The sequence below is a fragment of the Chenopodium album genome, chromosome 17 (genome assembly GCF_948465745.1).
Source record: "Chenopodium album chromosome 17, dcCheAlbu1.1, whole genome shotgun sequence".
Classification (NCBI taxonomy): domain Eukaryota; kingdom Viridiplantae; phylum Streptophyta; class Magnoliopsida; order Caryophyllales; family Amaranthaceae; genus Chenopodium; species Chenopodium album.
In genome coordinates this window covers 38,414,117-38,442,029 of record NC_137850.1, presented here as the reverse complement: position 1 = coordinate 38,442,029, position 27,913 = coordinate 38,414,117, and the positions used below count along the sequence as shown (strand labels likewise).

General features: G+C 42.5%; 1 protein-coding gene across 1 annotated transcript; it reads left to right on the top strand.

Moving 5' to 3' along the window:
- On the top strand, positions 1-27,061 carry LOC145588936 (uncharacterized). The gene is made up of 12 exons (XM_081645519.1): positions 1-1,087; positions 3,304-3,407; positions 13,136-13,405; positions 13,961-14,579; positions 14,668-14,951; positions 15,054-15,302; positions 15,387-16,148; positions 17,957-18,255; positions 19,215-19,361; positions 25,358-25,583; positions 25,774-25,851; positions 27,038-27,061. Exons 1-12 carry the CDS (start codon positions 1-3, stop codon positions 27,059-27,061), a joined length of 4,149 nt encoding a protein of 1,382 aa, XP_081501645.1.
- The last annotated feature ends 852 nt before the right edge of the window (positions 27,062-27,913 follow it).

Here is a 27,913-nt window from a genome sequence, read left to right as displayed (position 1 = left end):
ATGGAGGAAGGAAAGATTGATCCTGCTTCTCCATTTTACCTTGGCTCCGGTGATCAACCGGGTAATTTGATTACTCACGTAATCCTCACAGGCGATAACTACTTGGCATGGTCGAGGGCGATAACACTATCTCTTCGATCAAGAAGGAAATTTGTGTTTGTTGATGGAACCATCACCAAACCGACAGAGAAGAAGAAGCTGCTTAATTGGGAGACGGTAAATTCGATGCTAGTTTCCTCGTTATTGCGGTCTATGGACTCCAAGGTTGCGGCATCGATTCCTTACTTTGAGGAGGTGAAACGACTTTGGGATTATTTAGAGGCACGATATTGTGTATCGAATGGCCCTCGTTTGCAACAATTGCGGACTAGCATCACCGATTGCAAACAGCAAAAGGGCATGACTGTTGAAGCCTACTACACAAAATTGATGGGGCTATTTGATGAACTCATGCGAATCAAGCCCCTCCATGGCTGCGAGTGTGGCCTTTGCACGTGTGATGTGGCTGGGAAGTTTGCTAAGGATCGAGATGAGGAAATTTTGCACCAATTTTTAATTGGTATTGACGATGACTTATATGCGATGGTGAGAACAAACTTGCTTTCTCAACAACCCCCTGCTGATTTGAACCGTGTTTACCAAGCTTTCCTTCAAGATGAGGAATCTCGTGGCATTGCAAAAGGGAAAGCCGAGAAGTCGAAGGAGGCTCATGTGTTTGATGTGCCTTCGATGCGTGGGAAAGGAAATTTTGATCGTCAAGATCGTTCTAAGTTGTTTTGCACTCACTGTAAAAAATCGGGCCATGATGTTGAAGGGTGTTTTGACCTCCATGGGTACCCCGAATGGTGGTTCGAGCTCAAAGGGAAAGGCAAAGGGCGAGACAGAGCTGCTGCTGCCCCTGCCTCTGCACCGAAGCACCACGCTGCTGCTGCCCCTGCCTCTGCACCGAAGCACACCCCTGCTGCCCGTGCTAACACCATCACAGGAGGTCCTCAAGCTGCTTCCGATGTGTCCTTGGCCGATCTCAAGCCTGCTGATGTTCAGGTTTTGCTAAATATGGTTCACAATCAACAAGAGCGTATGCAAGGTGAGTGTTGTTTTGGGGTTTTTTGTCCCTCGGGAGATTTACAACTCGAAGACTGATCCTGCCGGCTCTGTACCTGCAAAATTAACGGAGACACCAGTTGGATGGTGCTCCGCCTCCAACGCTCAAGTTAGTAACTTGAAGTAGAGTAAAAGGTGCGGAAATTAAGGTGGGGATCTGCTTGGATTCCAAGCTCAGTTGTCTCTATCAAAGGGACGGTTTGCAATGAATACCTTAAAATATCAACCTCCCCTCCAAAAGAGGGGAATCTCCCTATTTATAGGGTCCTTGGGAATTGCGCCCCTGATTAGGGTATCAAACCCTAATCATTGGTGGGCTGCGCCGTTCTACGGCTTTCTCGGGATTTGGGCCTGAAGGCCGACATTTTCCCAAATATCTGGGATGACACGTGTCAAGCGGGGAATGGTCCACTTTGGACTATCCTTGGGCTGACACGTGTCGCCCTCCGATTAGGCCACATGGCGGGGTAAAAATACCCTAAACATTTGCCCCTCACAGATGTGACGTGGCAATCCGCGTGGCATCTGTGACACATGTCACTCGCTGAATGATGGTAAATTTACCGCCAAAAAACTACTGTTCACCTTCTGGGTAAATTACGGGAGTACCCCTTCATTTACCCTCTTTATATAGCCGTTTGACCCTCATAATTTTGCTACGCCTTGCCAAAATTTCAGAGTTAACTTAGAATCTTGAAAGAGAGAACAGAAGTCATCCGTCTGAGTCAGGCGCAAATTCGAAGAACTCAGCCGCACCAACACAGGCGGAACCGTCTACCTTCAGATATCAAATCTAAAGGTACCGTCTCTGACTCTTTCAGCTCTTTTTTCATTTTTCCGTTTGTATATATTCCTTGCAATAAATGGATTCATCACCAACGCACACGGCACAACCTAGGGTAGAATCCAGCCGTTCACCAGGGACGGCTGAGTCTAGGACTGGTAGTGCCGTCTCTGGGTGTTGGGACCACCCTCATGCTTGGATTCCGACCATCTGCGCGTCTGTGCAGGACACAATGGCTCGGATTAAGCAGACGGCACGAGATCCAAATTACAGAAGCGATGACTCAGGCGATCAAACGTCTGAGGGGGAGACGTCTGGCTCTGGACACCAGACGGCTCCGGAGAGATCCCCTCCGCGCGGCCCCCCAACTCCCCCTAATTCCTTTTTGGAGGAGTGTGACCAAAGCGGGGAAGAGGACAATAACCAAGGCGGTGAGGAAGCCGCCTCAGCTTCAATTTCTTTGTCAGGGGAGGAGGCGAAAGATATTCTTAACATCCCCTCTTCTGAAAGCAGTGATGATCTTCCCCCGCTTGACGATAGTGAGGAAGAAGAGAGGAAGACGTGGAAAGAGAAAGATGACCCCTTTAGAATCCACGTCTCCTCAAAAGATATTGACCTTATGGAGAAGGGTCTCAAAAATTTCTTGAAGGCCCACCCAATGGGAGACGGGTGGAGTATAAGGGTGCCTCCCCCAGACGGCACCATTTCCTGGGAAGACTCTGAACGCAATGCAAACGGCTACTTCGGCTGTTATGAAGCAACGTTCAAGGCGGGTCTCCGCTTCCCCCTTCACCAGGCGGTGAAGTCAATCTTGAGAGGCTACGGCCTCGGAGTCTGGCAACTTACCCCCAATTCTTGGGCAAACATTCTGGGGTATGTTGCCGCCTGCGAATTCCAAGGGGTTCACCCCGGCTGGGAAGCATTCGCCAAGATGCACTATCTCAGTCGTACCCCAGGCGGGTATAGAGCGTGGTACACTCTGACCACGTTTCCCCAATACATGATGACCTTGGATAAGGTCTCCAAATTTGACGGCTGGAAGCACAGGTTCTACCTGTGCACGGCTCCTACCAGGCGGGAGAACTATGAACTCCGCCTGTACAATAAGAAGCCCGACCTTATGGGTCGGAAGTGCTGCCTTCCTCGAATCCCGGATGAGGATTTGGAAAAGATAATTGAGGCTGATCTCTTCGGCCTCACAGACGCAACCCTGTCAACCGGGGAAACAATAAAGGTCCCGAAGAACTGGATCCCCAAGAGCGCCTGGCTCAGGGACGAGTGCTTCCTAGCCGCCTGCGGGCTAGGGCACATGTTTGATAGACGTATGCGCCTGACTCACTTCCGTCTGCAGTACTTTTGTATCGGAAATGAATTTCTTGATAATGTTCTAACTGCTTTCCCATCTGATCTTGCAGAAGAAGCATTAAACATGTTGCCTGAAGAGAAGACACCCAGACGGTCTTCAGCGCAGATCCGCCGTGACTTGGCGGAGGCCCAGGCGCGAGACCTCAGGGCTAAGGTAACGCCTGACCTACTTTGTGAGTTAACTTTCACAGTTTCCTCATTCCGTCTGCTGACATTAAGTTATAATTTTTTCAGGGAGGCAAGGTGGACAAGACGTTTGAGAGGAACCTCAAACGGGCCAGGGAGGAGACCCCCGTCTCTAACCCCAGCAAGTCCTCCAAGAAGGCCGCCTCCTCTGCTACTCCTACTGCTCCGCCTGGGAGGCAAATGAGGATTGGAGGGAGGAAGGAGCAAGTGTCAGGCTCCATTGGCCTTGACTTGGCCCAGCCTCTTCCTGCAACCGGGGGGCTCTCAACGGCTGCCAGCGGCTCCCGCCTGGCCGGCTCTGCAGGTAAGAACCCCTTTGAATCTCCGCCTGAGCTGGGATGGCCGCTGCGAGTGAAATCACACTCCCAGCAGACGTCATCCTCAGACGGTCGGAACCAGATAGGCGCTGCTTTAGTAACTCAGTCTGACGCTGATTGTGATGCAGATCAATCGCCTCGCTGGCCAGACGTCCAGAGGCATGCCAGGGCCATGCTGGACGCTGTAGGCAAACGGGATAAGGATGCTATCCCTGGGATTGAGACGTTCAATCTTGAACGTATCCTTTCCCTTCTGGCTGAGGTAATGTACTTAGCCATTTTCAATAACTTTTCTGTTTTCTGCTCCGCCTGCCTCCTTAACCTTGTTTAATTTGCAGGCCTTGCTGCGGGTAGACGGGCTCAAGCGTCCCTACACCCGCAAACGGGAAGAGGTAAGACGGGCAAAGCAGTCCGCCTCCACTGCCACTGATGTCGCTTTGCATTCCTCCATACTTAACGAACTTGAAACTAAAGCAACAGAAATGTCGCAGGCGGCCAAGATTCAAGAGCTGGAAGCGGAACTGCAGGCGGTCAAAGAGAAGGCTGAGGCTGCAGAGACGGCCCAGAAGCAGGCGGAGGTGGATCTCCCTAAACTTAGGGAGGACCTCCAGAAGGCCCAAGAAAGCCTCCAGGCTCTTCAAGGAGTCTCTTCAGAGAATGCTGATCTGAAGAGCAAAGTGGCCAAGATGGAGGAGGCGGCAGCCAAAGCTCAAGAGAATTTTCGAGCAACCCTCCAGGCGGAGCAAAACCGTCTGGTTGCTGAGATGGCTGCCGATAATGAGGCTATGATGAAGATCGCCTGGGATGCCTTGAATCCTGGAAAGGATTATGGCGTCTGGGCCCTGGCTCACAAGTATGCAGACGAGGTCATCTACTTGAGAGAGAAAGGTGAGCCAGAGCCGGAGTCCTTCCTCGCCTGGGCTGAGACGGAACAACCTGAGCCTGAAGATCCAGAGGCTCCAGAGGTTGAAATCGTGGATGATGGCGAGGAGAACCAGGAAGGGCCGCCTGCAGGCCAATGATTTAAGCGGCTGAGTGCCAAGTCTTCTCTTTTTTTCTACTTTTTTCTGCGGCTGTATGCCAAACTATTTACTTTTCCGGCCTGCGTGCCGAGTATTCTTGTCTCTTTACCGGCTGAGGAGCCGGGTTTATCAAACAATTGATCCATCCCAGCCGTTTGGCCGGGTGGAAAGTTCAATGAATGCAACCGACTGAGTCGGTTTTATAACTTTGCGCATGTGTTTGCACTTAAAAAATTTTTGCATTTGCAATTTTTTCTGCCTAACTTATCAAAAGTATGCGGCTGACCTTGCCCCTGGACGGCTGTGTGGTTGGTTCCAGGTGGAGTCGGTTGATTGACTTGGGGACGTCTGATGCTATAAAGAGCATGATATGTCTGTAAGTCAATCAATCACAGTAGTGATTGCCCCAAACCAAGTACACAGCCGTACATTAACAGGCGTTTCAGCGTCTAACTAGACGGTGCTTTCCGTCTTAGTAGACTTCATATAGCCATTGTACAACTCTTTGCCCCGAATGAGGATGTGTACAATTTTTTTAAAAAAAACGCTAAGAAATGCAGCCGGTCTCCGACTGATGTCCTTAGACATCCGGGGTCCGAAACTTGCTCTTTTTCTTACTGTTCAGGTCAGACGGCTATGGATGGCTGATTCAGCCGTCCAATGGTGGCCGTCTGCATTGACAGGGTAGGGAGGCAAATAGAGCCGCCTGACCCTTCATGGAGCAGGAAGGCAAATGCCGCCTGGGGGCAGGAGGCAAATGGCCGCCTGACCCTTCATGGCAAATGGCCGCCTGACCCTTCATGGTGCAGGGAGGCAAATGCCGCCTGGGGGCAGGAGGCAAATGGCCGCCTGACCCTTCATGGTGCAGGAAGGCAAACGCCGCCTGGGGGCAGGAGGCAAATGGCCGCCTGACCCTTCATGGTGCAGGAAGGCAAATGCCGCCTGGGGGTAGGAGACAAATGCCGCCTGGGGGCAGGAGGCAAATGGCCGCCTGACCCTTCATGGTGCAGGGAGGCAAATGCCGCCTGGGGGCAGGAGGCAAATGGCCGCCTGACCCTTCATGGTGCAGGAAGGCAAATGCCGCCTGGGGTGATTGTAATCCAATTATACTTTCAATGTCCTTCTACCCCATTGGGGGGACTTGTATAATTTCAAAAAGTAATCTAAGTAGGAACTTCAGTCGGTCACCGGCTGATGTCCTGTGGACATCCGGTGATCAAAACTTGGTCGTTCCTGAGATTGCTCAGGTCAGACGGCTATGGATGGCTGATTCAGCCATCCAATTGTGGCCGCCTGCATAGGTACGTAGAGTAAGCAGGTTGGCTTCTCTCTGCGACGATTGCACCCGGAGGGGTGTCGCCGGACGCCTTTGTCCATGTTGGGACAGGCGAATTTAGGTCGAAGTAGCCATCCGGCCATTGGCCTCTGGTCTTGTTATAGACCGGCTGTATAGCCACTAAGCGTGTCTATGCTTAGCTTACTTATCTGGCCATTGGCCTCTTCGTCAATCAGACGTTAATTCAATTTCCAAGAACTCAGAAAAACCAACAGGTGACCCGTCTGGGTTCAGACGGGAAACAAAATATGATAACAGAAAGCAACTTCTCATTAATGTGCTTCTTGTTTACAAAATTTACAAAATCTCAGAAGTAGTATTTTTTCAAATTATCTACATTCCAAGTTCTAGGCAGGCGCCTGCCGTCTGGATTTTCCAGGCGATAGGTGCCGTCTCTTACTTCTTCATAAATCCGGTAGGGGCCTTCCCAATTAGGAGTTAGCTTTCCAAGCTCATTAGCCCTACCGGTTGCCTCCATTTTCCGTAACACTAGGTCGTCCACTTTCAAGGGACACCTGTGTACTCTCTTGTTGTAGGCTCTTGTCATTCTCAGACGGTAAATCTCATGACGCAAGGCGGCATTGCCCCTACGTTCTGGAAGTGAATCCAATGCCAGGCGCATTGCCTCCCAGTTTGCCTCTTCATCATATAACATGACTCTGAGAGTCTGCTCATAGTGTTCAATGGGCAAGACGGCTTCAGCACCGTAAACCATGAGAAATGGGGTTTCTCCGGTTGACCCCTTTGCTGTTGTCCGGATGGCCCATAGGACATGGATTAATTCCTCAGCCCATAAGCCACCGGCTCTTTCAATTTTCTTCTTTATGCCGTCTGAGATCAGCTTGTTGAAGGCTTCAACTTGGCCGTTTGCTTGGGGACGGCCGACTGATGCGAAACAGGTTGAGATCCCTTGATCTCCCAACCAAGTTTTTAGCTGAGGCGTCTCAAACTGAGGGCCATTATCAAACACCATGGACATAGGTACCCCATACCGGGTGATGACATTCTTCCAGATGAAGGAAATGACGTCTGATGTCTTGATATTCTTTACCGCCTCAGCCTCTACCCACTTGGTGAAGTAATCCACAGCCACCAAGATATAACGCTTACCGCCTGGTGCAGGCGTGTAAGGACCTAAAATGTCCATGCCCCATTTTGCAAACGGAATTGGGCTATGGATGACCGTCAGATCAGTAGCCGGGCGGTGAATAAGTTTGCCAAATTTCTGGCACTTGTCACATTTTCTCACCAATTCTTTGGCGTCTGCCTCTAGAGTAGGCCAAAAGTATTGCCGTCTGGCTCTGACGGCTAGAGATCTGCCGCCTATGTGGGAGGCGCAGAACCCCGAGTGCAAGTCTTCGAGAACTTCCTTCCCCTTCTCTGGGGTTACACACTTCAATAGAGGCTTAAGAAACCCCGCCTTGAAGAGTTCTCCATTTCTCAACTCAAAGCTTGCAGCTCGCTTTTTCAGAACGACTGCCTCCTGTGGCGAATCAGGGAGCGTGCCGTCTGAGAGGTACGCCCGGATGCCATCCATCCAGGTGGGGCTTCGGTCTAGGACTCCAATAGGATCTTCAAAGATGCTTCTTTTTTCAAGTACTTCCCAGAAGACTGACCGAGGCGTATCATGGCAGGCGGAAGATGCAAGCTTCGATAGCGCATCCGCCTGGTTATTGTCAGACCTGGGCACTTGATTCAGCCGGAACTCCTCAAGTGACCCAGCCTCTTCTTTGACCGCCTGAAGATATTTGATCATAGCCGGGTGAGTTGCCTCATATGCTCCCTGATACTGGCTAACGACCAACTGCGAATCTGAGTAGGCGTCAATTTTTGTTGCCCCTGTCGCCTTACACATACGGATTCCGGCTAGCAGGGCTTCATATTCCGCCTCATTGTTTGAGGCCTGAAAATTGAACCGTAGTGCATACTCATATCTGTCCCCTTCAGGAGACTCATAAATTACGCCTGCACCACAGCCGTTCTTCGTAGAACTCCCGTCTACATACACTTTCCAAACCTGATCAAGATTATCCGGAGCCACCGGACGGGTCATTTCCACAATGAAGTCGGCAAACGCCTGACCTTTCACTGCCTTTCTTGGTTCGTAAATGATTTCAAGACTTTGCATTTCAATAGCCCATTTTAGCATTCTTCCGGATGACTCCAAGGTAGACATTGGCCGCTTGAGTGGCTGGTCGGTGTAAATTACCACCGGATGAGCCAGAAAGTAAGGCTTCAATCTTTTGAATGCCATGTACAAAGCAAAGCCAAATTTTTCAACCAGGGGGTACCGGAGTTCAGCATTTTTAAGAACATGGCTAATGAAGTAAACCGGGAGCTGAACGCCGTCTCGCTCAGCAAGGAGAACGGCACTGAGAGCATGGTCTGAGACAGCCAAATACATATACAACGTCTCCCTAGGTAGAGGACTGACCAACCTAGGCAGAGAGTGCAAATGCTCTTTTAGCTTCTGGAATGCCGTCTCAGCATCGTCTCCCCATTCAAACCTGGTTTTCTTCCTGATTGCTTGGAAGAAGTAAAGGCATTTGTCACCTGACCGGCTGAGGAACCTCCCCAAGGCGGCCAGGCAACCAGTCAGCCTCTGGACTTCCTTGACAGAACGGGGTGACTTCATGTCAATTACCGCCTGTATCTTTTCGGGGTTAGCCTCTATCCCCCTTTGATCAATCAGGAATCCGAGAAACTTCCCAGACTCAACACCAAAGACGCATTTCTTGGGGTTTAACATGACCTTATGCCGCCTGAGGGTGGTGAATGTTTCTCGGAGATCAGCAAGGTGATCCGCCTGTTGCTTGGATTTGACTATCATGTCATCAATGTACGCCTCCACATTCCTCCCAAGTTGATTGATGAAGACCGTATTAATCATTCGTTGGAAGGTGGCAGGCGCATTCTTCAAGCCAAACGGCATCACAGTATAACAGAATAACCCCAAATCAGTGACGAAGGCCGTCTTCTCTTGATCTTTTTTCCACAGGGGTATCTGATGGAAGCCGGAGTAGGCATCCATGAAGCTCATCAAGGCGTGACCGGCTGTAGAGTCGACCAGACTGTCGATCTTTGGAAGCGGGTAACTGTCCTTTGGACACGCCTTGTTGAGGTCTGTGTAATCAACACACATGCGTCAGGTCCCATTCGGTTTCTTAACAAGGACCACATTGGCCACCCAGTCGGGGAAATTGCAGGGCCGAATGAACCTGGCGTCTAGCAGCTTTTTGATTTCGGCAGCTGCCGCCTGACTTCTTTCCTCGCCATGGTTTCTTTTCTTTTGCCGGGTGGGCTTCTTTTTGGGATCCACGGCGAGTTTGTGGACAGCGAGATCCGGGCTGACGCCTGGCATCTCTTCCACTTCAAAGGCAAAGATGTCTTTGAATTCTTTCAGCAGAAGGTGCAAGTCTGCACCCAGAGCAGCATTAGCAGCCGTCCCAACCTTCACCGTCCGCTCTGGACGGCTGTCGTCCAGAACGAGATCAATGTGTTCTCCAGCCGGTTGGGGACGGAGCTCGTCTGACCGTTCGCCGGCCAGTGATTGCTATTTTTTCTCTTTTTTCACCTCCACCAGCAGAGGCGCTTTTCTCTTCTTACCAACGGCTGGTGGGGCAGGGTTGGCATCCTTGACAGCGTCAAGGTCTATTGGTTCCTTCCCTTGGCCGTCTGAGGCCACAGTATCTTTAACGGCTGAGAGATAACACTCCCGAGCCGTCTTCTGATCCCCGTTCAGGGAACCAACAGAGCCATCATCCCGCTCATACTTGACAAGCATGAGAGACGGGATGATCACCGCCTTGGTTTCGTTGAGGGTTGGCCTACCAAGGATAATATTGTAGGCGGTCAATTCCTCCACGACCAAGAACCTGACGACAACATGCCGTCCCTGGCCTTTTTCTCCCAGCCGGATGGGCAAATCAATTCTGCCGGCTGGGTAGACCATCCCACCCCCAAAACCAACCAAGGGGTGGGTAACCGGATGCATGCTGCTGGAGTTGTACTTCAGCTTCTGCAGGCACCGGAGGCTGATGATGTCCGACGAGCTGCCGGTGTCAATAAGGATCCGTCCAACCAGCTGGTTGGCAACCTTACATTCAATGACGACCGGGTCGTCATGCGGACGGCGGACGCTGCCCCTGTCCTTCTCAGTTATGAGGACGTCTGGGAAGGTGGAGGAGGCAGACGCCTGCTCATCATCATCCTTGTCCATCTTTCGAAGATGGCTCTTGGTGCCCCGGATGGTAGGGCCACCACATGAAAATCCGCCTGCTATAGTGTAGACCGGATCCTTATCTGTATCCGAACTACTAGCCGGCTGGGTAGCCTTGGAGGACTGACTCTCGCTCTTCTTTTTTGCCCCGACTGGGGACTTAGAAATGTAGGACTTTAAAAGCCCTTTGTCAGCCAGACGGTCCAACGTCCGCTGCAGACTAAAACAGTCGTTGGTGTCATGGCCAACCTCCTCATGGAACTGGCAATATTTATTTTTGTTCCGTGACTGGACGGAGCTCTTCATTGGATTCGGCTTCTCAATGGACAGCCGGTCCTTTACCTCCATGAGGATGGAGTTGCGGTCTTTGTTAAACTCGTACTTGGGGACGTACGGTTTAACCTCTTTCTTCTTCTTCTGGGACGGCTGCTCAGAATCGCTGACCGCCCAGACTTCTTTTCTCTTTCCGCTCTTTTCTTTTTTATTACCCGGCTGAGCTGGCCGGCTGTCTCTCTGTTTGTCAGACTTCTTGGAGTCTGACTGGCCACCAGGCGTGCAGAGGTCGGTAGCCTGTATATAGCTTTCCGCCTCCCTCAGGGCCGCCTATAGCGTAAATGCCCCTTTTCTGACAAGGTCGAACTTAAAAGCCGACCCGTCTCTCAGACCCTTGAAAAAGTCTGTGAATGCTACCTCGTCAGACAGCCCCTGGATCTGTATTCTAACCAGGTTGAACCGCCTGACATAGGCGCGTAGCCCTTCTCTCTCACCCTGCCTAACGGTGCTCAAATCAAGGCTCGTTTTCTTGGCAGGAATGTTCATTGAGAAGTTGGTAGCAAACAAGAAGGCTAGCCTCTTGAAGCTATCAACAGAACCGGCTGGCAAGTTGCCAAACCACTGCTGGGCAATGCCCTTCAGTGTAGCCGGGAAACAACGACACCAGGTGGCATCGTCCCACCCCTGTAAGCACATGAGGTTGGTATATGCCATCAGGTGGTCTTCCGGGTTGGTGGTACCATCATAGGTGCCCACCAAAACATTCTTAACCTTGGTCGGCTGAGTCGCCTCGGTTATATTGGCTGCAAAGGCAGACGGCTGTTCGCCTAGCCTCATTAGCCGAAGCTGCCAGTCCAGAGGCTGGGCAGGAGTATATGCCGCCTGACCTCCAAAAGGAGGTGGCTGCATGAACTGGAGGCCATATTGCCCATACTGCGCCTGAGGTGCGTATGGTATAGACCCTATCATCAGCTGAGGTTCGGTGTTGACGGTTTTACCGCCTGTCCGACTCTCATGCAAGGACACAGAGTTCCTTGCAGAAGCTTGCTTGAAGCTGTCTGGAAAGCTCGAAGTGGAAGCTGACTCAGACTGCTGCCGCCTCCTTCGATCGATGACTTGTCGTGCATCGAAGGTAGACGCATTTTGTGCCTCCGGCTGGGGTCGCCGGGGCATCAGAATCTTAGACCAGTCAAGTGTTGCGGCTGCCTTCTCCTTTGGATGAGGAGTTGGCTGCCTGTCCTTGACCGGCTTCTTCTTCTTTCCAGAAGTGGGAGTCTTTTTAGCCGGCTGACTCTTGCTAGAGCCTGCCTTGTTTTTGTTGATCATAGCCTTGATTTCACCTTTGAAAGAGGTCATGAATCTCATGAGCTCATCTCGGGTGACTGGGGCTTGACCTTTGGCCTTCTGGGTTTCCCCGTCTGGCCTTCCAGGTGGGCGCCTGCTTGGGCCCGCCTGGTCTTCATTTCGCTCCAGTTGATCCCTGGAACGAATAGATTTAGAGATGAGAGATCCATCCCTAGAGATGTAAGTCTCAACATCATTATCTTCCTCCTCATCCTCCTCCTCAGTGAATACCTCTGGCTGAGGCTGAGGTGGAGGCTGGGGGATTTCGAACCCGACCGGTTGAATAACCGGTTGCAAGCCATCCAAGTTACCCGTCTGGGTACCCGGACGTAGAGAGGTAGAATTGAGAATCGGTACAGAGTTTTGAACCATCTTGAGGTACTCTCCCCACAGACGGCGCCAAATGTTTTGGGGTTTTTTGTCCCTCGGGAGAGTTACAACTCGAAGACTGATCCTGCCGGCTCTGTACCTGCAAAATTAACGGAGACACCAGTTGGATGGTGCTCCGCCTCCAACGCTCAAGTTAGTAACTTGAAGTAGAGTAAAAGGTGCGGAAATTAAGGTGGGGATCTGCTTGGATTCCAAGCTCAGTTGTCTCTATCAAAGGGACGGTTTGCAATGAATACCTTAAAATATCAACCTCCCCTCCAAAAGAGGGGAATCTCCCTATTTATAGGGTCCTTGGGAATTGCGCCCCTGATTAGGGTATCAAACCCTAATCATTGGTGGGCTGCGCCGTTCTACGGCTTTCTCGGGATTTGGGCCTGAAGGCCGACATTTTCCCAAATATCTGGGATGACACGTGTCAAGCGGGGAATGGTCCACTTTGGACTATCCTTGGGCTGACACGTGTCGCCCTCCGATTAGGCCACATGGCGGGGTAAAAATACCCTAAACAAGTGTGTGCCGGGTTCTTGGATTATAGATACGGGGGCTTCTCACCATGTAACCGGGGATGAGTCTTGCTTGTTGGATGTGTGTTCAATTTCCGCGTGTCCCGTGGGTTTGCCTAATGGAGATCAAGCCGTGGCCTTGAAAGAGGGTCGGGTTTGGTTGAGCAACGATTTAATATTGGAGCATGTTTTATTTGTTCCAAAATTAAAATGCAATTTAATATCGGTGTCAAAAATGATTGATGACTCTCAATGTTTTGTTCGTTTCACTAATTCTTTATGTGCTATACAGGACCAACATTCGGGGAGCCTGATTGGAGCCGGTGAACGGAAGGACGGACTCTATTACTTTCGGCAAATTCCAACAGTATGTGCGGTGCAAGTTCCGGGGTTATCAGTGTTTGAGTTGTGGCATCGGCGACTTGGGCATCCGTCAGACAGAGTTGTCAAGTTAGTTCCTGCTGTTAGTAATAGTACTACTATGAAAAATTTGAATAAAGCTTGTGATGTGTGTCCTCAAGCTAAACAGTCTAGGGATAGTTTTCCTAATAGTGATAGCAAGGCTAGTCGAATTTTTGAATTAATTCATTGTGATTTGTGGGGGTCGTATAAAACTCCTTCTACTTGTGGTGCACATTATTTTTTGACATTAGTTGATGATTTTTCAAGAGGTGTTTGGGTTTATTTGTTGAATTCCAAAACTGAAGTTCATTCCGCATTTTTATCATTTTTTGCTATGATTGAGCGTCAATTTGAAACGACCGTCAAATTGGTAAGGAGTGATAATGGAACTGAATTCAATTGTATGCTTCCGTATTTCAATGAACATGGCATTATTTTTCAAACTTCATGTGTTGGGACACCCCAACAAAATGGCCGTGTTGAAAGAAAACATCAACATATATTGAATGTGGCTCGTGCTTTGATGTTTCAAGGGAATTTACCTATTGGTTTTTGGGGTGAGTGTGTTCTTGGGGCGGTATATTTGATTAATCGTACACGCTCTCGGTTACTACAAAACAAGACTCCATATGAAATTTTATTTGATAAAGAGCCTAGCTTTGATGAGTTGCGTGTTTTTGGTTCTCTTTGTTTTGCCCATAACCAAAAATCCAAGGGAGATAAATTTGCACCTAGAAGTCGAAAGTGTGTTTTTCTAGGCTACCCTCACGGTAAAAAGGGGTGGAAATTGTACGACCTTGAAACGAGGGAGATTTTTGTGTCTCGTGATGTGAAATTTTATGAGAATGAATTCCCTTTTGCTAGTGAAAAGAACTTGATTGTTGGCTCCGAAAATAATGTGGACATGCATAATATGGATGTGGATAATGTGGGGGTCGATATTGATTTTTTGGATGACTTGGAGGCGATTTTGGAGGTGAGTGAAGGGAGCCGAGAGCTGCAGCCAGAGCCCACTGCCGAGGGGGCACACGAGACTGCTGCTGCTGCCCCTGGCAGTGCAGTCCGCAGCCCACCTGCAGCAGCTGGCAGTGACCGCAGCCAGCCTGCGGCAGGGGCTGCTTTAGCCAGCAGCAGCGCTGCCTCTGCGATGGACAGCAGAGCAGCAGCAGCCCGGGACAGCAGCGCTGGCAGCACCCTCGACATTGGGGCAGCTGCTAGCGACGTAGGTGAGGGCGATGAAAATGAAAATATTCTTGATATTGATCGTGGGGGTCGTGTGCGACGTGCACCGGGTTGGCATAAAGATTATGTGGCACATACTGTACAAGCAACGAGTCCTCCTAGTTCACTTTCTCCATGCTCCTATAGCACATTATGTGAATTGTGAAAATTTTTCCCTGCGACACCGTATATTTCTTGCAGCTGTAAATGCAGGGACTGAGCCTCGTAATTTCAAAGAGGCTATGAAAGATGTAGGGTGGAGAGAAGCAATGCAGAAGGAAATTGCAGCATTGGAAGACAATCAGACTTGGGTGATGGCTCAATTACCTCCGGGGAAGAAGGCTCTTGGTTGCAGATGGGTCTATAAAATCAAGTACAATTCTGATGGTACAGTTGAACGATTAAAGGCTCGTCTGGTCATATTTGGCAATCATCAAGTTGAGGGCATTGATTATAATGAGACGTTTGCTCCTGTGGCTAAAATGGTTACAGTTCGAACTTTCTTAGCAGTTGCGGCTGCGGAAAATTGGGAATTGCATCAAATGGATGTTCATAACGCCTTTCTTCATGGTGATCTTGATGAGGAGGTTTATATGAAGCCACCTCCTGGGTTTCATGGTAGCAACCCAGGAATGGTTTTTCGTCTTCAGAAATCGCTTTATGGTCTTCGTCAGGCACCTCGCTGCTGGTTTGCCAAACTTGCAGGGTCACTCAAAAGGTATGGCTTTAAACAATCATATTCTGATTATTCTCTGTTCACTCTGAATCAAGGGAATGTCCATCTTAGTGTTCTGGTGTATGTTGATGATTTATTGATTTCTGGCAATTCTGCTTCTGTGATTTCTGATTTCAAGGCATATTTGAGTGATTGTTTTCATATGAAAGATTTGGGTGTGTTGAAATACTTTCTTGGTATTGAGGTTGCTCGTAGTCCGGAAGGCATATTTATGTGCCAACGGAAATATACACTTGATATTATTGCAAAGTCTGGTTTGTTAGGGGCACGCCCGGCAGGTACTCCAATTGAGCAGAACCACACTCTGGCAAAATCAGAGGCACCACCTATTGCGGACCCCGAAATGTATCGGCGGCTTGTGGGTCGTTTGCTCTATTTGTCTTTCACTAGACCAGATTTGGCATACACGGTCCATATTTTGTCTCAATTTATGCATCAACCTCGTCAAGATCATTGGGAGGCGGCTCTTCGTACGGTGCGCTATTTGAAGGGTTGCCCGGGCCAGGGAATTCTTTTGAGGTCAGATTGTGACTTGCAATTGACAGGTTGGTGTGATGCAGATTGGGCTAGTTTCCCTGTTACGAGACGTTCGATTACAGGTTATTTGATGTTCCTTGGGAATTCTCCTATTTCTTGGAAAACTAAGAAGCAGGATACTGTTGCTAAATCTTCTGCAGAATCTGAGTACCGTACGATGTCTAAGGCCACTGATGAGTTGAAGTGGTTGAAGGGTCTTCTTGATAGTTTGGGAGTTTCACATCCGCAAGCAATGAGTTTATTTTGTGACAGTCAGTCGGCGTTGTATATTGCGCAGAATCCGGTCTTTCACGAACGTACTAAGCATATTGAGGTCGATTGCCATTATGTTCGGGATGCAATTCAGGACGGGATAATTAGACCATCATATGTGAAGACCACGGACCAACTAGCGGACATCTTCACTAAGGCATTAAGCAAGCAACAATTTTTGTATTTACTTGGCAAGTTGGGCATTTGTGATTTGCATGCTCCAACTTGAGGGGGGTGTTGAGCTAGGCTTATGTATTTAGCTTCTATTGGGCTTATGTATTTAGCTTCTATTGGGCTTATGTTTTAGCCCGATCCTAGGTTGTATAAATATACCCTTATACGTAATACACTGACTAAGGATTCACATTCTTGACAGCTTTATTAGTCGAGTGTCATCTTTTTCAATACTATCAAGAGATCACACAATAAGGAATAGAATTTATCTCCCCAGGCTTCGAAGGAATGGTATCGTGTTCTACTCTCTCGTTACTAGGAAGTATCATGTTTCGGGTTATGATTATTTCATGGAGGATTTATATGATACAACTGAACCATCAAGTTGTTGTTGGATGTACTTGTATTGTTGCTGGGATGGAAGGGGAGGCTCTATACGTGGTCGTTTTAAACAATTTAGGGGTCATGTGCTATTAATAATGTTAAGTGATAGTTTAACCTATTATTGTTATTTTTCTTCATTTACATGCTAAAACACGTGAAACTTATGCTCCTACATTCGTAATTATTAAGTTTATGTTGATAGCATTTGAATTTTGTAAGGTTAACTAAATAATTAGCACATAAAACTTATACTCATATTATTAATTTAGTTTATGCTTTAAAAAAAAGTTAGCTATATTATTGATAGCATTTTATTTTTCAAGGTTAACTAACTTATTTCTTATTATAATATTTAATTAAGATTAATTTCAGAGTAGAACAGTTCCATATATAAAATGAGATAACAGTTCCATATATTATGCTTAAAACTAAGATAATAATTAATTATAATAAGATATATAGTTAATAATATTTTTTTTTGTAATTCGTTTAAAGAAATTGATCCCACTAACTTATTTAACTAAGGCCCATTACGTTAGACATTATTTTATAATACGTTTTTTTTAAGGCCCTTATTTTTGATTTTGCCTAAGGCCTATAAAAGTCAAGAACGACCACGCAAAGGTCAACAATAGTTTATTAAATAAAACTCCAAATTGAGTAGTTTATGTTCACAATATGTGTAATGCATCCCACTAATGGGCTTTACAATCTATTATTAGTATTCCATATCATTAAATAATCGTTGCCACAAAGTCAACATCCTCCCACAATCTCCTTACACAAATAAGTCAACTTGACTTTCATGCAAGTCTTCCCATTTTTCCATAAAATAAAATTAAAACAAATAAATTACAATTTCAAACATTTACTTGTTCAAACACTCAAAACATAATAATCTCTTCAAACCTTGTAATAATAATTGTGCATATACCAATGGCAGGATTCACAGGGTTCCCTTTCTCTAACAATTTTCCACCCCCATACGGCTTCGCCGCCTCATCCTCCTCCTCGGCCACTCCTTCAACTACTCCATCATATGGACCATCACCTTTTTCTACCCCTTCCCATTCCTCAACAACCAAACAAACCAACGACGATGCAACAATCAAATCGATTGTTGAAGCCGTAGAAAAACTAGAGAAAACCGAGGGATTTCCTCTAGAAATATTGTAACAAATCAAACAAGAGCTAAAAAAGATGTACCCTAATATATCTTTTAACCCTACTCAAAATAATTCTCAAGGATCGGAGGGTTCTTCTACTACTACTAATACTAATACTGCTAATACTAATAATTACACTTTTCCTAACAATAATAATAACTTATTTATGAATAGCCAACAAGAGTTTTACAGTAATTATCTTGCTAGTTTTCAACATCATATGATGAGTGATCAACTTCAGGTGGCTCAAGCTCAGGCTCAGGCTCAAGTAATGCAACAATACTACATGAGTATGTTAGGAGTTACAGGAACAATGCCTGGAATAAGTCCTAATTATTATGGTAATCCTTACCCAAGTTACAATAGTAACATAATTAATGGGCCTCAAAATGGTGGTACGACTTCAACAGTCGCGAATACGGTGAAGATGATGCTTGAGATGATGGGGAATAATGGTACCGGTGGACTAACTGGCAGTGCCGCCGCCATCGGAGGGGTCGGAGCCACTGGTTTTGGAAGTGAAGGTTTTAGCGCCCTCAGGTAATTGCTTGTGTAATTAAATTAATTATGCACTTGGCTAATCTATTTGATTATTATTGCTTAAAGCTATATATATCTCAAGAAAATATCAACAACATGATTTAGTTTTCTCTAGAGGCACATGCATTGATTTATGGATGCATATTTTGCATTAATTTTTAATTTGTATACTTAAGTATTTTAAAACTATATCTAATTTTTAAAAAATTCCCATTACCTCCATCCTATTTTCCCAAGACATAGTTTTATGTCAAAAATTCTGCTATTTTAAAAGGTAAATAGACAAATATTTTGAGCACATGTAAGAGAGATATATCACGTTATTGACTTACTAGTTTAAGTCCCGTGTAATGCACGGTTATTATTAAATTTTATAAAGAGTTATTGTATTGAATTTTATAAAAAAATTAAACTCATAATACTAATTCAAAAATAAATATAACTTTAATTTTATATGTAACTCTATCAATGTCAAGATTAGTAACACTTAGACTTGATTTAAAAAAAAGAGGTCTTTGAAGTTTTTATTTTTTGTAAAAAAATTCTAAGGATAGTACCCGCACATGTTGCGTTAGTATTGATACGACTTTTAATTGAATTAAACATTATTGCAAAAGTAACAAAATTGGAAGAAAAAAAAAGTTAATAATATTATCGAAGACTAAAATAATATATAGTAGTATTGTTTAATAATATTTACCTCATTTTTTTTACAAAAATAATACCAAATAAAAGACTACTTATATGTAAAAATATATTAGTTGGGTTTATATGGAGAATTATTATTGTTAAGAATTTTAATTGGAAGAAAGATATTTTAAATTATTATAAAATGATTTTCTTAAAGAATTTTGCGTAAAAACGGAAAGTAAAATGGGCGGGAAAATTGTTAATGAGATTGTGACAAGTGTCATTTTTGATTCGCTTTTAGTATAGGTTATTAATTGATTGATGATTAGTGTTACGACTTCAACAGTCGCGAATACGGTGAAGATGATGCTTGAGATGATGGGGAATAATGGTACCGGTGGACTAACTGGCAGTGCCGCCGCCATCGGAGGGGTCGGAGCCACTGGTTTTGGAAGTGAAGGTTTTAGCGCCCTCAGGTAATTGCTTGTGTAATTAAATTAATTATGCACTTGGCTAATCTATTTGATTATTATTGCTTAAAGCTATATATATCTCAAGAAAATATCAACAACATGATTTAGTTTTCTCTAGAGGCACATGCATTGATTTATGGATGCATATTTTGCATTAATTTTTAATTTGTATACTTAAGTATTTTAAAACTATATCTAATTTTTAAAAAATTCCCATTACCTCCATCCTATTTTCCCAAGACATAGTTTTATGTCTAAAATTCTGCTATTTTAAAAGGTAAATAGACAAATATTTTGAGCACATGTAAGAGAGATATATCACGTTATTGACTTACTAGTTTAAGTCCCGTGTAATGCACGGTTATTATTAAATTTTATAAAGAGTTATTGTATTGAATTTTATAAAAAAATTAAACTCATAATACTAATTCAAAAATAAATATAACTTTAATTTTATATGTAACTCTATCAATGTCAAGATTAGTAACACTTAGACTTGATTTAAAAAAAAGAGGTCTTTGAAGTTTTTATTTTTTGTAAAAAAATTCTAAGGATAGTACCCGCACATGTTGCGTTAGTATTGATACGACTTTTAATTGAATTAAACATTATTGCAAAAGTAACAAAATTGGAAGAAAAAAAAAGTTAATAATATTATCGAAGACTAAAATAATATATAGTAGTATTGTTTAATAATATTTACCTCATTTTTTTTACAAAAATAATACCAAATAAAAGACTACTTATATGTAAAAATATATTAGTTGGGTTTATATGGAGAATTATTATTGTTAAGAATTTTAATTGGAAGAAAGATATTTTAAATTATTATAAAATGATTTTCTTAAAGAATTTTGCGTAAAAACGGAAAGTAAAATGGGCGGGAAAATTGTTAATGAGATTGTGACAAGTGTCATTTTTGATTCGCTTTTAGTATAGGTTATTAATTGATTGATGATTAGTGTTTAGGCTATCTTAGTCAATTTAAATGTTTACCTATTATAAGAACAATGATTTTACTTAATAAATCATACATGACTTAAGGATCCTTCTATCATCTATCACTTGGAATGAATGATAATAAAAAAGATAGAAAGATTAGTTTATATTGTACGTCAAGTAAACATATATTTTATGTAACACAATATATATATGGCTAGAATGTCCTAAACGGCTAAGCCTATATGTGCATTTAACATAATATTTTGTTGTGAATTTGTGCAGTTTCCTTGGCGGCATCCTTGGTGGCTTTGGTTTATGATTTACTTGACTGAATGGGCAATTTTAAATGTCATTTCCTTTTCCTCTCTTCACGCTTTGTTTGGATAGCAAAGAAGGAAGAAAAGGAAGGGGAGGGGAAAAAGGAGGAAGGGAAGGGAAAAGAAAGGGAGGGGGAGGATTATGCTTATTAAAAGAGAAAGGGAAAATGGATCCCTCCCTCTCCTTCCCCTTCCTTCCCCCAATCTTTTACCCAAACAAGAGAATTTGTCTCCCTCCCTCCCTCCCTTTCTCTTCTCTTCTTTTCCTTCCATTTCTTTCTATCCAAACAAAGTGTTAGTGAATGTAATGTAGCAATCTCATTCTCTTCTTTAATCTTCATTCAAGATAGATTTTATTAAATTTGAATTTCCATAAAATAAGCTTTCTTGGAAATTATACAATGTTATTGTTATCTTGTGAAATGGAAGGTGTATTAACTTTTTTTTTTTGAATAGAAGAAGGTGTATTAACTTTGTTAGTCTCAAATAACTTTGTTAGTCTCAAATTTATATATATATTTTTTGGCTCGAATATGTGACTTATTAAAGTTTGATCGATGATTTTCATAAATATCTATTACAAAAGAGAGGATTGGTTTATTAAAAGGAAATTTAAGGAAATTTCCTTTCCCTTCCATTTTGCTATATGTCTTATTCACACAAGGAAAATTGTATTACTCACTTTCCCTTCCCTCCCTTTTTCTCAAAAAATTTTTTTTTTTTTAAAAAAAAAACCATGCACATGAGTTTTCAATACAACCAAATAATCAACCAAGAGAGTTGATCATGTCTAATTAGCCTAACTCAAAAATTGCTCTGGGAAATAATTATTGGGGCTAAAGTCAAGGCTCGAGCCAACCCGCCTTCAATTATTATTATTATTTTTTGTTTCACTTTTGGACATCCTAAAATTTATTATTTTAATTTATTGTTTTAATCAAACTATAATAGACTGAAAATCGTGTTAATTTTAATTTAAAATAGCAGATTAAACTTTAAACATAAAATTTTAACCCGAACTTCGGCTCAACTCAGCTCGATTGTTTTTGGCTTGAAACCCTGAAACTGGCCAACTTTATTAACCCCACTCGTGATCATGTCTAATACTTCGTAATCTTGATAGCCCAATGAGTCAATGTTTGTTGACTTTGAGAGTTTACAAAAGCAACTCAATTTCAAAACGTACACATGCTAGTCTTCTCTAGCTTATTGGTTTTTGTTGAGCAATTAGGTTTTGATGATTATAAACTAATGATGATTATCTATCTAACGTGTATGTTAAGTTGTGCATAGAAAGAGCAAGTTATGCTTGGAACAGGATACAAGGAACCTGAGTAATGACAGGTATATATGTAAGGAACTTGAGCAATATAGGATAAGCAATAGAGGAACAAGAACAACGATAAGTGTTATGGTTGATAAGCATGATGATGGCTAAGGAACCATGAAGGTAACTATGTAAACATGTGTTTGCATATGTTAGCTTCATAAGGTAAGTATCCTATACATATATAGGTCATGTATGTGTAGGAGTCTTTTAATTTAGTTTAGTTTTCTTTATTGTTTTTATAAATGAAAAAACTAACCTTCTGAGTTACTTTGTTATCCTCAGAAGTTTGCTCAGTTTGTCATCATTAAAAAGGGGCAACTTGTTGACCCTTATGAGGTTTTGATGATGATGTTAAGAATTGAGCAAACTTCCATTTAATAAGGATTTTCTAGTGTTGTGATGTTGGCAGGTTCAGTAAGCGTAGAGGGCTGAAGTAGGAACTGGAACAAAGGAACTTTGGAAGATCCATGAGGACAAGTAAAGAACAGAAGAAGAGTTCCAGCAATGGAACTTCCCGAAGTTTCTCAACAGGAACTTCAAAACGGGTGTAACGACCTGGTTCTGGTGTAATGCTGGGGCAAACCCTAAGATCCAGAATATATCAAGACTACAGGATTCCAGAACAAGAGTTTCAGAGAAGCAACATGAAGACAGAGAAATAGAAGTATATTGCTCTAGGATTCATGTAAGTATGTTGGACATAAAAGTCGGTCTGGAACAAGTCTATATGGAACCAAGGTGAACTCCAAACAGTTAATGAAATTAGAGTGACTGACTTGTCAGGAACTCAGAGACTGTCAGAGTTCAGGAACCTAATAGGAACTTAAGTATGCACGTCGTTAAAAGTCGGTTTTAATGATATATATATTTACTTAATACGTGCATATCTTTTAGGGATTTGGTTTTACTGAATAAAGATATTTATCTTCTAATAAATCCCTTTTGGAAAAAGATAAATTTTGTTTAAAAAGTATTTTTAAACGAAAAGATAAGATTGGAATAAAAGCTGATTTTATGCTAAGTTATCTTATTATTATTGACAGATTTTATTCTGAACAAAAAGATATATTTTCGGAAAACTTGTTTTTAGAAAATATCTTTTAAACTTATCTTTTCAGAAAATCTATCTTTTTCAAGATGAAATGAATATTTCGAGTGTACTATAAATATGCTCATAAGTATTCATTCAAAGTTGAGGCTGACGAAGTGTAGTGGTCGTGCTTAATGGTTTTATCCTTCACCACGAAGCTAAGTCAGTTCTCCTGGTCAAAGTTCCTATCAGGTTTTGGTTACAGTATGTCCAGTGAGTTCCAGACAGGTCTCGAGTGTTCAACATATTAGTTTTATCTCTTTATTCATAGATATGTATTTAGGGATATTCAATGAGATCTTGTAATGGGAAAAAGGGTTTTTGAGTGTTTTGTATTTTGGGGTGAGATTGTGAATTCTCTTAAATTCACACAAGTGATGAGTTTGAAATCTCGTAAAATTCGAGTGGTAGTTAGTCACCCCGAGTGTGTCTTGGGTTGCAAGTGGGAAAAAGGAACCTGAGTGTGTCTTAGGTCGAGAAAGGAACCTGAGTGTGTCTTGGGTCGAAAAAGGTGCCTGAGTTTGTCTTAGGTCTGATAGGATAGGTTCCTGTCAATCAGCAAGTGTCTTAAGAGGAACTTGCGAAGCAAAGGTCTGTGTAATAGGTTGTACTAGGAGAGTTGCCTATTATAGTGGAATTTGTTTATAAGTCCCAATAGGGCCGAGGTTTTACTTCCAGTTAGGCACTGGATGGTTTCCTCGTAAAACTTGCTGTGTGCTTTAAGTTCCTTTACGCTTTAATTGTTTATTTCCGCTTAAGTTCAGCGATTGGAACCTACTACCATTCACCCCCCCTCTTGTAGTAGTTCATCTAAACTAACAATTGGTATCAGAGCTGGTGCTCTTGATAAACCGGGCAACCCCGAGGAGCAAGTTCCAGGCTAGGATGGATATCTACAAGGAATGCAACGAATGGAACTCAACCCTAGAACGTACCCAGTACCACGCGAAGACCAAAGTCTGCTTGTGAAGCAGAAGTGATTCAAAGATGAACATCTTTGAGGTAAGTGTCTCGTCTTTGAAGTCTTGATTATATGCATGATATTATGTGTAAAAGTTTCTTGCAGTATTTCTAGTTAAATTTTGGATTTTGTTTTGGAAGTTTGTAAATCAATTTTGTGTAACCTCAAATCTGATTTATAGTGTGAAAAGTATTTGTCAGATTTACAAATTGATTTATTTTTAAAGAATCGGGTTACTAGAAATAGTTCAAGGAACGTATTGTGTAGAATTATGCATATTTGGTCTCTTGGAACCTGGATTACTGCTGTATGGAAACTTAATTCTTTGGGCAAGGTAATGAACGTATATTTTGAATATTTGCCAAAGAATGACCTTATCATGTGTATGTGTTATTCTGAATATTTATTATGTAGACACATGATTTTTATTGTTAGTAAAGATAGTTGATTTAACCGTAGTTGTTTTAATTATGGATTATTGACGTCAATTACTAACATGAAGGTACCCAATATATATTGGGTAACCAAAGCCAAAAGATGACTGATTTTGCAGGCTATATGAGTGGAGACAACTTATTAATAACGATGATCTTTGGTTGTTTGTATATAAGGAATTATGTGCAAGTTCCTTTCACTAGAAAGCCTTTATAAGAGGTTTATAGTAGGTGAAGCGACAATATGGATAAGTGTGTAAGTCACCTATACATCTCTCTGTAAATATTGGTCATGTGCTTTTGGTATGTATTAATCCTTCACAAATTCCTATTGAAATTCAATTCCCTATTCTTATGAAGGTTATTTGTGAATGGATGAAAAGAGAAGTTGTTTTGATGTTTATAATGTATATCATGACAAACTAACTTCTCTTCTAGTTTTGTGCAAGTTATTAATGATTGTTTTGTAGGTTTGTCCATTGAGACAAATTGGTGCATAAAAGTTTGTTCCATTAGGAGCTCAGTGCTTAAATTGGTTGGAACTTGGTGAACTTGAAATGATAGAACGAATTAGGGATACAGGAACAACAAAGCTTCTATATCAAGGTGCTATAGGAGATAGCGTATACGTTCCTGTAAAGATTCTGGTTCAAGTTCCAGTTAAGTTCTTATTATTCAAAGTTCCTTGGAACAAAGAATTAATTCCTGTAGCAGACTCTTATGAAGGATGATGAGTTAAGATGATTATCTTTGACTGGGTGTTGGAGATTCATCATTTCGTTGATGGAACGACATCTAAAAGGGAGTATTCTTACAGGAACTTTATGTTTCAACACTTTTATGCTTTAGGTTTTTTCTATCTCTTTTGACTAACCTACTGACATTTTAAAGGCACAAAGGAATCTCTTGGGTTGTGAACTTTCAGGTTATATCTTTTGAATGATAATATGAGGGACTTTGACAAGGTGTTGAAGAATTTGAGATTAAATCAACACGTTCCTCTACCCAAGATACAATGGTCTAAAGGACCAGAAGACATGTTCCAACTTTATGTCAAAAGGAACATGGAAGAGTTGAAGGTTTATAATAGGAGGGAACTCGCATTATCTCGACAGCGAGGTTCCAAAAGAGATGATGATAGCCAAATCAAGGTATCTCTTACTATAAACCTACAATGGAAGAACTTTGACTTATAATACTAACACGAAAGGTAAAATTTCTACATAACAGGAAGTTAGTAAGTCAAGTTCCTATCCCATTGTGAATATTTTTCTCGTCGAGTTTTTAATGCACATTCTGGTTTTCAATTGCTTGTAACTCTATTTGTTTCATGGCTTCAAGATGACATCATCAATAAAGAGTGGAAATGTCACATATGAAGGGAATCAAAAAGGGAACACATCATTTGTGGATCTCAAGGTGATTCCTAACAACAACCTGACATTTCTAGGTTTTATTGAAGATGAGATACTTCTATGCTTCAAACTGTGAACATGTAAATCTTTTCATGCTTGATAAACCTAGTAGGAACTCGATAATAGGTATATGTATATGTAAGTTCCAAACAGGTTAAGATCGAAAAGCATGAGAATCAAACACATGTTACATTCTCTTTCAACATCAGGTAGATGGTAAGCAACACTAATCCATTGGATCTTAGTGATATGGATATGTTTACCATGTGATATGTAGAGACTAATTGAAAGAGATGTCTTGTTTATAAGTAATGAAAGCAAATGTGCACTTGGTTACTTTTCTTAATAGAAGAGACGATGAATTGTTTGAAAGTCTTTTCTATCACAGGGTAAGTGGCTAAGTGTTCATCATCTATGAGGTTATAGATCTAACAACGGAACCTAGTTCCAGTCATGTTTAGTGTTTGTTGCAGGAACACAGATTGATAACAAGTTTTCAATTTTGAATCATGAAAGACAAGAAGAGAACAAAGTTATATACTAATGGTCTTTGCAGGTTCTTTGGAATAGTTTTCAATGCCTCTTGCTACATCATCAACACTGAAGCAATAGATCTTTGATTAACAAGACACCCTATGTTCCACTTAGGGATGTTTGATGATAGAAGTGCCAAGGCGATTTATCCATAAACGCCGAGAACAGCAAAACATAAAGAGTTTACCCTATCTTATTTAATGTGCAATAAGTGAACATATTTTGAGACTAACATGTTTGTTCCCATCAGACAGGTGATAAAAGGTGAACTCGCAAGTTCTTGAAGAACTATCTGAGTTCCTAGTAAAGAAATATGTCACTAAGAATAACAGCAAGGGATAGCTACATATGTTGAGGAACTTCGAGATGTTAAGTTCCAACTCATGCAGCAAAGTTCAAAGAACTCAATACAAGAAAGCAAGTTCCAATGAAGTTCCAGAGCTGAGATAATATTTGTTCCGACCAGCAATATCTCAACAAACTATGGAACTAAAGTGTCTTTCATGCATATGTAACCAAAGGGAAAACCTCAACAACCAAGGATCAGAGAAGAGCTCGAGATATCAACTGAAAAAGATGGACTTCATAACTCATAGTTGTATAAAAGATAAGTTTGTTTTTAAGGTTGATGTAAACATATAATTGGTTGTTATCAGGTTAGATGTGCAGCAGGAACTTAATAAGCTTAAAAGGAAGAGGATGCATGTCACATCCTGAACCTATTCTAGAACACCTAAAAAGGGTCGGAGATTAAAAAGGGTGTTCTGGAAAATGCTTATTGAGTAAGGCACGTGGATGGAACAAGGCCAGGTTGGTTCTTAAAAGAAACAACCAATACAAAGGTATGTATTGTCTTTAAGGAACTTGTTGCGTGTGTAGCTAGACTTGAAGCAAATTGAATAATATTTGTTCTTGCTGTTTATATGGGATTAGAGTTGTACCACATAGATGTCCTGTATGTCTTGATATGAATTTTTGTAGACGTCTATGTGGAACATACTCTAGGATAGAATGCTATCCAAGTTCCTTCTTGAAAATTGAGTTTTAAAAAGTATCAATTTTTGTTTTCAAGATGAACTGAGTTATTAGTAGTACTTGTTTACATTGATATATCTCTGGTACTACTAACGAGCCATTGTGCATTGATTTTTGCTAATTTATGATAAGAAAATATATTTGTAAGCATTAACCACTGACAATGGAACTTGAGTTAGAAGTGGAAGTTCATATTAGATTCGAGATCATCAAGGAACATAACAGCCACTTCAAGAACTCCAAGGTAAGCCATCACATTCAACCAATGCTTTAAAGTTATATTTTTACTGGTAAGAGACTACATAAGATACAAGTTCCTTTTCACATGTCGGCATTAGATGAATTGAATTGATATATTTGTGGTATGAATGCAATATGTGAATTTGTGAATTGATTCTCTTTTGGTTTTGTCTTGACTTGTCATATTCTTGTTTATTGCTTAATAGAACAAGACTTGATGAAACATAACATGAGTATAAAGTATTTTTCCCATAAGT